The 13,315-nt window shown below is 43.7% G+C and overlaps 1 protein-coding gene across 1 annotated transcript; it reads right to left on the bottom strand.

The window, feature by feature from the left end:
- Window positions 1-482: 482 nt before the first annotated feature.
- Window positions 483-12,176, bottom strand: VPS18 (VPS18 core subunit of CORVET and HOPS complexes). Its single transcript, XM_074824127.1, has 5 exons — window positions 12,007-12,176; window positions 6,731-6,872; window positions 6,457-6,548; window positions 3,856-5,726; window positions 483-3,109 (listed from the first exon to the last, which is right to left on the bottom strand). Exons 1-5 carry the CDS (start codon window positions 12,095-12,097, stop codon window positions 2,381-2,383), a joined length of 2,925 nt encoding a protein of 974 aa, XP_074680228.1. The 5' UTR covers window positions 12,098-12,176; the 3' UTR covers window positions 483-2,380.
- Window positions 12,177-13,315: the final 1,139 nt, after the last annotated feature.

Genomic DNA, 13,315 nt, shown 5'->3' with positions numbered 1-13,315 from the left:
CCCTACCACCCCATCTCAGGTAAAGACTTGAGGGTTTTTATTTACTTGTTGTGCCTCAGTTCCCACAGAGACACTTCTTCCAATATTACCGTTGAGCAGATCTCTCTGGAATGGTCTGTAAGCAAATAATATTGCTAATCTTCAGAGCACAACAGAAACATTTAGTGATGTGACTGTTCTGTAGCACTAACAGGAAAAGAATGGAGGACTATAATAATTCTAATATACCAGGAAAGCATCCTGTAAAAACCCAAAAGTAAAGAGATGGAACAACTATTAAGAACATCTCAAAGAAAATAAATAACTTTAAATTACTCCCTGCATCAGAATGACATGTTACTTAAGTTTCTGCTAAAGGGCAGAAAACCAGCCACTTGCCTTTGACCAGAAACTGGTTTGGGTGGGGGGCTACTGCAGCTTTATAATGACACATACAACCTTAAATATCGCACTCTTTACATGAAAAGATGATGATTCAGGAGTGGCCAGTTGTAACAGGTTTAATGATGAACTTTAAAAGACATCACATTTAGTTTTCATCACAAATTCTTCTGGCAGACCCATCAACTTATTCAAAGCAAAAGGCTACCCAAAGCCAAAGAAAACTACAGCATGTGGGGTTTCTGAAGCACTACTTAATGGAACCACTGGTTCTTAATGGAAACAGTGGTTTCTGATAAGCCAGCAACAAACACTACGAGGTGGTAATGAGACTGCCTATCCCATGGCTCCAACAATGAAAAGAGAATTTCAAAACCTCAGGTATTCCTACTGTCAGCTCTGGTTTTTGTTACTCATGTCATTTTACACAGATAAAATTAATTAATTCCAGGCTAAAGCTCCCAACAAAAGCATGGGTGTTCTTCTGGAGTGTTGAATGGTTATCAAAACTCTTAGGTCAGCTGCTTGAGGAAACCAATTTATATTTCCTTTCAATGATGTGAAGGCCCATTTCCACAACCCTACAAACAGGGTAAGTGACTAGCAGATTTAGAGAGGTACTCAAGACAAGCACATACATTCATGTGAAAGAACTGAATAGGTTTTTCAGAAGACAGTATTTTCTATTGCTTTAACTACAAGAACCATCATTTTTAAATTTACATCATTCCATTCTTCTGCCAATTACTACCTTTGCAATTCATCCCCAACCAGCAGAACTTCATTAAAATTTTAATTTCTTCAAAAATAAAACAAGGAACCCTTGCTAAATCGCTAAAGAAAATTTGTTGTTCCCTCACCCACAATGTAGTGATCACCACCTTCTGGGAAGTTTTCCAAGTCAGTGCAATGGACAGAAGCACTGACCTGCAGCCATCTCCAGAAAGTAGGAAATACTGTCAGGAAGGCAAAAGACTGTCTGGTCACAAGGTACTGGCTTCGAACAGCAAAGCAAATTTCACACCAACAGAACTTTTCTGTAGTCTACTGTTGAGGGAAATGACTAGATCACTAGTCTAGTGCTCAAGTGCAGCTTGATGAGGACCACAGCAGGACAATACAAAGAGGCTTGTGTTCCTGCTTGCAGAGTGTATCAGTTGAAACCTTAATACTGCACGTATCAATTCTGGTTTGGGGTAAAGACAAAACCAAGCCCCACTCTGCAAAGACAGTCATAGTAGAAACAGGATGGAGAGTGGGAGAAAGGGGAGAACAGGCTAGGAAGTATTGCCAGAAACAGTACCTACAGAAAATTCAAATGTATGGGCTTGTCCATAAAGCTTGTGGGAAAGAATTATACACCTTGAATTGCAGGCAAATGACTTAAGTGTATTATGAGACACTCCTGCTTGAGAATTATACACATCTTATATTACACTGTGTAGAAACATGTATTTGTGTAGTATGATGTTTACAAAATATATATGCAAGAGCATTTGTCCTTTCATGTTCTTTCCATGTACGTGGTTATAGATTCTCAGCAAAAAGGAAACAAAGGCAATTCTAGCTTTGAAAGTGATGAAGACTACACTGCTTAAGTGTTCTTCACTAGCTTCCCCTTCAAGCTTGTCTTCACCGAAACAAATACCACACAACAGGGAAGACAAATCATAGGCCGTTCCCAATTCCTTCTGGACAACAAGGCACTCCATTAGCTTCACACTGAGAACCTCAGAAGAACTGCAAGCAGCAAACATCTGCTAAATATATTCCAGTAGGTTAGCTCTATTGTTCAGGTTCTTAGAAATCCATAGCTGTATCTCCCCATTTTTCAAGACTAGTTCCCTGTGATCATGATAACAAGATCCCACTCCTCTTTCCTTAGAGTTCCACAGAAGCCACTGTGTTCCTGCTTCAGGAGGTTATATTCCCACCACAGAAGCTTCACAAGTTGTGAAGAAAACCATGCCTGTGCATTGACAGTTGCAGATTTGAAAAACTACAGCCAGCTTTGCATCTCCTCTTCATATTTTTGGGGATCAATAAAAGGCTTGTCAATGGACCGGATCATCAGCTCGCCACAGTACACACATTCAGCTGCCACAATATCATCAATGTCAGCTTTGATCTGTTCCCGGCTCTGCTGCCCCTTCCCCAAGCTAATGGTATCTGTGTCCTTGGGACGATGGTGGCTCTTGGAAGGCTGACTGGTAGCTGCCAGCTTCTTCTGAAGGTCTTCAAGTTTTGCCTGCTTATAGGCAGGAAGGTTTGAGAAAACTGCTTGGAGGAGACAGTCATAGTGAAACATGTGACCACACAGGAAAAGGTAAAAAGGGCGGTTTAGAAGTGGAAAGTCACAAGCAGCACATTTTTCCTGAGGCTCCACAGAGCCATACTTATTTCGCATTTCCTGGATGTCCTCTCTGATTCTCTTGGCACTCTGTGTGGCTTCCTCCATCTCCCTTTTCAGCTCCTCAATGTGCTTATTGTAGTCCTCCAGGGAGTTACAGATTGCCTCCTTGAAATGGTCAATAGTGACAAAGTCTGGAAAGAATGGCAGGACGTCTTCAATCTTCAGCAGGGCACAGCTGGAGAGGCAGGCCATTGCCTTCTTGACATCCTTCTCTTCCTGAACAACATGGCGAGCAATCTTCAACCAGAGCTTCTTCCGGAGTTCCTCATCATCTTCAGGGAGATCTGCACATGACTTGGCAAGATCAACATCCACCTAGAAGTCAGACAGACAAGGAAACCGAGTTAAGCTTCCCTCTTTGTTTATCCACCATTCAACTTCAAAGCCTGCTGTCCATTACAGGAGGCATTAATAGAAAACTTCCATCGCTATCTCACTGCCTAGGGCTGCACTACTGGCCTGCTACTTGTTTACAAGTCAAACACCTCTCCTCTCCACCAGTATTCCTCCCTGAAGATTTGTTTGCTACCCAGCAGAGAACAACAAAGCCCAGCACTACAGTAAGGGCAAATCCATGTTACAGTATCTTCGCTGGCCACACATTTCAACAAAGACATAGCAATGCCATGAGAAAAAAAATCCAACATCTCCCTGAAGGTTAGACTAAGCTGACAAAGGCATTCTTCTGTGATAATTATCACAGCTAGAAATAGGAAGTAATTAGACTCCTGAACAATAGCTATACAAGTCTTGCATAAATGCAGATATGTTAAAGGTATTTTATGTTAGAGACTGAGCTCAAGACAGACAATATTCCCCCTTGTGCTTTCCACACCCCTACCCTCAATTATGGCTTGTCACAGTCAGCTGTCTACTTAAAACAATTGCGAAAGCACAGAAGTATGTTAACAGAGACAGGTCTTTCTTCCTAGATTTAGCTGCACAGCTCCTATACTGATGAGTCTGTCCAGTTCCTCTCAATGCTCGGTTGTTCAAGATAACTTGAACAAGCTACATTCCTATATACCATAGCACGCATGCACAGACACACACACACACACCTGTAAGGCGAGATCCACAGCCTCCTCATACAATTCCATCACTTTGTAGATATGGACACACGCGTGGTGGTGCCCGTGCTCTGCGCACAGGCGTAACGCATACTTCAGGTCATAGTGGATCCTGTTTGGGTTGGTTCCTGCTTGCTCCAGGTATGATAGCAGTGAGTCCGGCCGACACAAAGCGTAAAGAGACAACAGATAGTTGTGAATGGCTTGCTGGGTTTCCTCCAACTGATAGACACAGAACTCCATATATCTAATGGCTTCATTGATCTGCTGGGTGCTGGCACTCTGGCTATAGTTAACAAGGGCTGGAATGAGGTTCCTGGCATCCAGTCTAGAGCCCATAGAAATCCAAGCATCAACTACCTTCTTGGGAATATGCTGGATGAGGACTGGAGAGAACTTGTAGAACAGCTTCTCGTCTCTGTGCCTGGACAGCACATTTAGAGCTTCATCATATTCATCGTGCTGGCAGTGGTGAGCTACTACGCGCTCATAGTCCTGCATGATGACTGCAAAGTAGACCATGTGCTCCGTGTCTCCATGGCTTGCCAACAGCTCATAAATGGATGCCCGGTTATTAAATAGACAGTCCTTGTTTTTAGGACTGCTCAGGAAAGTGCGAAACTTCTCCCGTGTATCCAAATAGAGATTTCGCTGTGAGGGATCTCCTTCCAGTATACCTAGCCAGTTCAGGTACAGCTCTGTTAACCATGTGGTCAGCAGAGTGGTCTGTGTCTTCTCAGAAGGCTTTAGGTTACTTAGCTTCTTAATCAGAAACTCCATCAGGGCCTCTTCTTGCTTGGCTTCAATGAACTTAAGGGCAATTTCCTCAAAGTAGTTCTGGGTCAGCGCATAACATTTGGCACTATCTAGATACCTCTTGTTTTGGAAGCAGTGCTCTGCTTCTTTCGCCAGCACAATATCTAGGCACTCTGGACGGTCCTTACAATACTCTTTGGCTAAATCAAATTTGTTCATATTCATATACATCTTCCACACGTCTCTAGATTCCCGCTGGACGTGGTAGCGGAACACTACTTTCTCAGTGTGGATCCATATCTGCTGGACTGTGGGATCTTTGATCATACGCGTCAGTAAGCCAAACTTCTCCAAGAACAGATCTTGAAAAACAACCTGCCCATTCAGAGTGCATACAGCCTTCACCCGGTCAGGCAGCAGCAACAGGAAGTGGAACTGGGTGAGTACAATGGATATTGGCTTGTTCACAGTTATGTCAATATCAGAAGGATAAACCCAGACCCGTTCATCACTCAGAATTGAATCAGGACGGCTATAATCCAATGTACCATATAAAACACCATTTCCCATCATCCAGGCAAAGGAGCGTGGGTTGGAGCGCAATTTTGGGGTGTAAAAGGCTATCTCACTGAAACCAAAGTTGGCCGGGAACTCCCGGAAGCTGGGCAAATGGTCAGCATGCATAGCAAATATAGAGCTGAAGCCTTGCTGCTCTGTTCCTTCAGGCACTTTGCCTACAAACTGGAAGAGTCTCTTTCGAGTGGTGGCTATAATAAAAAATTTCCCTTCTATCCCTCGTTCAATCTCCAAGCAGCAGACTGGGGCAGGTCCTGATTCCTCCTCCAGAGTGTAGACCTGTCGGAAGTACTGGTCGGGATTAGTGCTGAAGAGGCTTCCCTCACTGACAGAGATTTCGGCCTCATAGATCTGTCCCTGGGCTGTCCCCACCAGGATAGGCCCAGTGTTGGTCTCTGAACCAAGAAATTTGTTCCAGCCCACACTTTCAATCAAGTGGCCTTTCCAGCGGGAGAGTGCTCGCACCTTCTGAACACTTCTGTTCAGGTAAAGGCATTCACTGGTGTTCAGAGCAATCAGGAGATGAGAGCCTGCCAACAGGAGAGAGGTATGGGAAGGAGAAGGAGAGAACAAATTAAGACTGTGACTAAGCAAGCCAAATTCTTGAGGCTTCTAATCCTCACATTTGATAAGCTCCGATACCAACATACTTAATCCAAGACTCTCCCAGGCATTCATAGGAATGTGGGGGATTTCCATGCTGGATCAGAATGGTGGTCCATATGTTGCAAACTTAAATTACTAGTCCCAGATGCTTCAGCAAGTATGTATTCTTCCGTTTCAATAAGTATTCTAAGGACAAACAGTTCCCAGAGTTCTCTCCTATCCCTGGCAGTTGGTGACAGATATGAGCATCTCTTTCCAAACTTTTGGTTTGTTTTTTAAAATCAGTCAAAGCTACAGTGAGCTGCAGATGTTTTATGGTCCTTTTTAAAAATTCTTATATAAACACATACAGCACAGGGTGACTGCAAAGATTTCCTTTCCTTATTGATTTTAGCAGCCTTGCTCAGAACAGCCTAACTGCATGTGTGCATTTCAGAGAGTTCAAAAGCAACAACACACACGCAACAAACCAGTGTTTTTCTAATAGCAGGGAGGCAAATCAGTAGGCAAGGCCTCTGGGCAATGGAGCCCTGCCCACAGAAGAACCACATTTATGGAACAGAAAAAGAACTCCTTCACCAGCGCTTGTTACGCACGTTCAATTGCATCTGCTGCCAACCACTATCTGTAAATATACATAGTCCGTTCCCTCACCTGTGTGGTCCAAAAACATCTTGTAGACTTTGGCTTCATCTTTGCGTCCCAGCTCTACCTGATTAGGTTCATCTGGCTTCCCAAGATCAATCCTGCAAAGAGAAACCATGAAAGCATGTTTCCAACAAAAGTTCGTGGAGGCGTTATTGCTTACCGTTTTCCATACTGGGTTCATGGCTTCTTATCCAGTTTGGAACTGTAAATTCCCTAATACCTCAGGAAAAAAAAGAGGCGGGGAAAATGAGCAACAACTTCAGGTCTCTGACAGCATTACCTGAGAAGGGTGTCTTTGCCAAGGCTCATACAGAGCTGGTTAGAGGAGACCACTAAGCTGTTAATTTTCTCCGGAGGAGCAAAATCAATCCTTTGCTTGTTAAATATTGGCGTTTCCTTCTCCAGTCGTGCATTCACATATCCTGGAGAAAGAACACGAACACTTAAAAACAAAACAAGAGAAAAACCCACAACAACCACCCCACACTACATCAAAATCTAACCTAAAAGACTAGAAGGATCACCACCTGCTCTGGAAAAGGAGTGTGCTCCATGGAGCATGAACACAGAGAGCAGCACTCACATAGATATGTATAACAGGACAGAAAAGTAGTAGTACGTTTGTTTTGTCACGGAACTGCAAACTGGTCACAAGCATTAATTCGAGAGCACACAGAATTCAAGTGACAAAACTGTCACATAAACTGCATAAAAAGCTGAAAAGGAGAGCAGAATCACAAAATAATTTGTTTTCCTTGGTCGACAGTTTATTTGTTAGAGACAGGAAAGTATGGCTGGTATTACATAAGACACAAAGAGGGCTCTGGTTTGACACTCCCATAACAAGATACCCAAGAGACTACTGTGGTGTTAACTGAAACGTATTTCTCTCTTATTCCATGTTGGAACTGAATGAGCTATCACGCTTGACATCCATCATTCACAAGCTAAAGCTATTTTTAAAGCCATGGTGGGTTTTTTTGTATCCACATAGCAGACATCATAGAGAGAAGTCTGTTGGATTATTTGCTGCAGGGAACACAGCTGGAGGTCACAATGATGCTTCTACCATAACTCTGTTTTACCAACCGTAACACTATCCTAATTGCAACTTTCTAACTCCTGCTGGAAGGCATGAAAACTACTTATTAGAGCCAAAACAATAACCAAGACCTGGTGATTGCTGAATCAATGCTCCAGTCTTGGCATAAACTGCTTCCTGAGCCAAAACCCATTCAGACTGGTTTACTGTTTCATGGCAAATCCCAAGATGGAACCTGACTAACCTAATCCTCAGATCCCTTCAAAAACCATGCCTGAATTCTAAGAAATGCCCAATTAAGTTAAGGTTAGAATTAAGGGTTGAAGTTTGACAGGACACGGTCACCTAATAGGACACATGCTGCATTTTGAGCTCAACCAAGCAAACCTGACAAATGAATGAACTGAAAATGGGAGTGTGTACAACCAAATCAAGTTAGCTCATGCGACTAATTAAGTATTCAGCTAGTCAGTTTAGTCCCAACCAGCTTGGGAAATGTGGCATCCACAGGAAGGCATGTTGAGGGATTACCTATGAAGGAGATCTAGGCAGAAAAGGCAGAGAACACAGAGGTAAGGTCTGACTTGAAGGAAGTGACATACTTCTGGAGAAATACAGTAATAAATAAATAAAACTTTGAAATCTGTTGCTTTAAAAACCTCCTATGATCTTCAGTGCAGATGGGCAAAGCACAAGATGCAGTTCAAACCCATTTCCTTGGCTTCGACAAAGGCAAAAGCCCAGTCATAGGCAAGCAGTCAACAAACAGGTTAACCTGTAAACACCACGTGGCAGCACAGAAAAGCAGCATGACAGATTTAGTTTTCACTGAAGATGGGTAGACCTCTGCACCCAAAAACGTGGGACTTGCAGAGATGTCATTCTATTCCTAAATGAGGACAGCACTTTTTATGGTTTCCTATGAGGAAGAAAAACACTACAAAAGAGCTCAGATACGCCAGTGAACTGCAAAATAAGAAGGCATTCATACAAAATCAAAACCAAGTGATGATACTCATTAGCAAAACCCTGGAACATATGTGCGTCCACAAACAGATCTTATCACAAAGTTTCATCCATATCCGTCCCACGGGACAAGCTTTCCCAGTGACTGAATTTCCCATACGCACAAAGTCTTACATAACCCTCTGACAAAGAAAACAGCAGAGGATCTCTGACCGCATCAGCTCAAGCCAGAAAGCAAGACAGATTGATACATCTGCTTCGCTCCATGTGCAAGTGAAGGACTTCTAAAGCAAGCAGATCCTTGCAGCAGCAGCTAGCCTCGACAGGAAGATCAAAAATGAGAAGAACTATAGCAAGTTAAGGCCATTCACGGACAAAGTAGCTAACTAGGAAGATGTAAACTTAAAGAAAAAAAGAAATCTGGGATTGTATCTCAGAGGAAAGACTGTTTCAACCCTAAAGAACATAGGCCTGACACTTTCTAGACTGGGACTAACAGCAGCACTTTGAAGCACACTCAATACCTATAATGTCCCCCAAATTATCCTGAAGAACTCTTAATTTCAGCACTGTTGCTGTTGAAAAAGCCAGTGGGGTAGAGGAAAGCAGCCTGCTAACACTACGAATCCTTTAATTGCCTATTCCACCAATGCCTTCTTCTTGCCTCTGCCTCACCACTACACCAGCTGCAGGATCTTTAAACAATTCTTGTTTTAAAGGAAAGATGCACACGCAGGAACAGACAAAGCAACCACAATCCGAGTAGGCAGCCTTTTGCTCAGCACATATGTTTTTTTCTTACACATTGTTCCACATCTTAAACATTACCCACTTATGCAAATGTGCATTCCTTTATTTCCAGTTAAGCAAAACAGATGTTCTTCATTCCAGATTAGGGAGCTTCAATGCCACAGTTTAAATTTGCTGGTATGAACTGCGGTTCAAAACATGAAGACAAAGCTCCCAAGCTGCAGATTCACATGATGTCACAGCTAACCAATAAATGTAAGTAAATATTTATATACATCTAAAAAAGAAGGATTACTCTGATGGGAAAAACCCACATACCAACAGATTACCAATACACATTAATTCAGGTAATCTTGAACTTTTCTCAGATTGCCACCAGGCAAAACAAGGCTGACTGAGACAGCAAGGAAACCCAAATACGGGAAGGAAAGAGAACTAGCACCTATCCACAAGTAGGGGATGAGAGCTGGGGTGTGTGTGTGTTGTGGTTTTTTTAATTCAGTCATAACTCAAGCCAGTGGATTGGATTGCAGCATTCTGAACTCATTAGGACTGTACCCATTACAATTACAATCCACTGTAGCATCATCATCACTAACATGAGGATTTTAACCAGCATCCATAACAGGAGAAGGATGAACTTTAATTTACAATTCTCTATAAAAACGAGATGCCTATAACATGCATTCCTTTCAAACAATCCCCTCCTTCATCCTGACCCCAACGTCCTTCTTCTGTTCAGGCGAGATTCTACTGCAACATTTCCCACCCTGATTTCTAGGCAAACCTGCATTTTTACTTAGAGCTTTTAATCTGTTCAAAGATCTAAGCTCACCAACATCAGTCAAGTCTAGCGGGTCAAAGTAGGTCTTTTCATGCTGGAACTGCAGTACTTGGAAGTTTACAATGCAGCAGTACTTTATTTAGTGTGGCTACTAAAAGTGGTTGCTTCTTTTCCACACTTTAGGTTTGCAACAGAGTCACTGCTTGGTTATCTACAGCTTTGTACCTGCAGTTTAACAAGCACAGGGAACAACTGACTGAAACAGAGGAATAAGTTTTAACATCTTCCAAAATTTCCAACCTAACCTTAAAGACTGCTTTCAGGAAGTTAACTGTTTACTTGCATCTTTTTCCAAAATCAATTTGCTTAAAATTCAGATTGTCCAACTTCTACCAGCCCAAGTTTTTTTCAAAATTACCAGTGTAGTCTGCTTAAAGAATAATTAAAATCCTGATTAGACTGTGCCTTTGCAGTTGAGAAGTTTCCCAAACTTCCTTTGCCAACATCAATTGCCAGCAAACAGGCAGATTTCTCAACTCTAAGACAGCCATGACTGGAGACAGTGTTGCAGCAGTCAAGAGAAGCTTAGTCCTTGAAAATTTATTTTTGGTAACACAACTTGTCCCAACACTGTTTTGCACAAACCCATTCAGGACACTTACTCTATATGTAACATTACACAACAAAATAACTATGCCTGTTAAAACAAACACAGGGAACATATCTACTTCAGTACCTAGGCTGAGTAACTCTAAGTAATCAGAGTAACTCTGAATAATTCTGCCTTATACTCAATAATATACACAGTATGTCAGAATTCATCAATTCTAACCAGATATATAAACCTCACAATATGGTTTCCCCAAAAGTTAACAGTGGGCAACACTATATGAGGAAAAAAACTTGAAAGAATGTGTCCATGCATTTCTAAACTTGTAACTCAAAAATGCCAGCTCTGCAGAAAACCTGCTACTACCATGACAATACGAGGTAACAGAATCCTCTCATAACCTACATTTCCCTGCCACACTCAGTAAATGTTGTGAGGTGGCATCTAATAGGGAACAGCTATTGAACCTAATGAACCTTGAATTTATCATGGAATATACCTGCCATTTGTTTGCTTTCTCTCACGTGAAAGAAGCAACTGACTGGTCATCACACTGTTACTTTACACTGATTGTACACCTCCCTGAATAGTACAGTATACCAAAACTTCACAGACCTTGACAGAAAAGTTCAATAGTGATACAGATTGCTTTCTTGGTAACCTTCTTCAGCAGTCTGCCTAAGGGAACCAATTAAGTCTTTGGTAAACTACCCCTGGGTTAGGAAACTAAGCCTACGCAGGTACAGGTGTGCACACAGCCAGAATACTCTTTAACAGCTGGGTTCCTCAGAAAGAGATAAAAAAAAAAAAAAAAAACACCACAAAGCAAGCTGATGAGATGATCTCAGACAACTACCACAGCTCTGAACTGAATGGTGCTGAGGTGTGGTTATAATTGGTGACTATGAAGGCATGCCACTTCACATACACGTGTTTCCACCACACACCACGGCACAGGGGCTATGGCCTTATGAAGCCCTCCTACAGACAACCAGCACCCCAGTTTTGCTAAGATGACCTGCATCACCCCTAAGCTTCATCAGGAATCGAGTGTCCCCTGCGTCAAAACATTTCACACAGCAAATGATGACAAAACAAATCGCAGCTGAATGTTATGCCACATAGACTGCAACACACCTTTTCCTGAAAGCATTCCCCACAGCCTGACATGCCCTACTCCCCCCTCCTGCCCCTAACTAATGAGCTGCCACCTTGCCTCCCCCCTCTCAGCAGGAAAACCCGCAGCGGGACTCCCCGCACACCGGCAGCCCCGCCGAGGGGCTAAGGGTGGAAGCAGGCCTCCAGCCGGCCGGACACCGGGCCTAGCCCTCCGCTGCGGGGGGACACGACGTGCCCAGGGCCTGGCTCTAACCACAGCGCCGCGCTGCCCCCGGGGGGGCCTACCAGAGTGCGGGATGCCCACGCTGGCGCGGCTCTGCTGCACGGAGGCGGAGCGGTACAGGGAATCCTCGTACTCGTCCAGGATAGAGGCCATGACCACCAACGGCCACCGACCACCGGCACCCCGGGCCGCGCCGGCCGCTTCCGCCAACGCTCAGCTGACCCGCGTCACGTGCCCGCCGGGCGGCGCACTGCGCCTGCGCCTCGGCCCCGTCCCCGCCCACTCCCCCGCGCGCGGGGCGGGATCTGCCGCCCCAAAATGGCGGCGGGAGCGCGGTATGCTTCGGCTTCGTGGCTATTGGTCACGCTCGTAGCCGCGGCCCGGATATTTGAAAGGGAATGAAAGGGCTCGAATTTCTGGCAATTACTAAGACTAAGCTTCGATGTATGAAAGCTTTGCTTGTGCTTTGCTTCCTTTGTTTTAAAGCTTTGCTTGTGTTTTGCTTAATTTCTCAAGGACTCCTGACTCAATTGTTTCCTTAGGTCCTTTTGTCTGTTTAGGTAAGACTGAAATGCTCATTAGGCTCCCTACGTAAATCACTGATAGCAGCCTCAAGGCCTTCAGTGGACACTTGGGCAACTTCTAGAATGGGAAAACTAACATAAGGGAGGGGCTCAAACAAAGAGACTGTATTATAGGGAGGATGATTCTGCTGATTTAGGAAGGAGGCACCTGAACTTTACTTCACAGCACATGCTCTGGAAAGAAGGTCAACTAGCAAACACTGTGAAGAAGACTACTTACTTTGCCCCTTGGCCACTGAAGACCCTCACCCTATTTTCACTTAGCGTGCTCAGACTATGTAAAAGAATTCTGGGAACTCATTATCATAAGACATCCCTTTCTAGGAAATCTAATGAATATATATGATTTGTGTGTATGTAAACTGATGTCCCTTACTAATTCTTGGGAGCCTTTAATGGTAGAGAATCCCCAGGGCGACCCCAGCGCTGCTAATTAAGAATACCTGCCTAACAGTAAAAAACTTTACTGTTGAGTCAATTTCTTTGTTTCACCTTCATGCCCCTAATAACACCCTGGAGGTGGCTAGTTGGCCTGAACCCTTGCTTCCAGGCCTTGGGGTGCGTGCAGACACAGCGAGGCTTGCAGGCCCCACATGCCTGTGTGATACTCGCAGCTTCTACTCAGTGCTGGCCTGTTATGTGCTGCCATGTGCATATTAAATCACCTCAGCATGCTTTACTGGGATCGCTTAGTTGTGATCATGCTGCAAACACAGTATTTTCTAGTGAGTCTACTGATTGCAACCAGGAGTTGGCTGGTTTTAAACTCTTCTATAAAAACTCTTGT

Source organism: Strix aluco, chromosome 4, assembly GCF_031877795.1.
Source record: "Strix aluco isolate bStrAlu1 chromosome 4, bStrAlu1.hap1, whole genome shotgun sequence".
NCBI classification, from domain to species: domain Eukaryota; kingdom Metazoa; phylum Chordata; class Aves; order Strigiformes; family Strigidae; genus Strix; species Strix aluco.
Note: the sequence above shows the minus strand (reverse complement) of the source record. Positions and strands in the feature narration are given on the sequence as shown.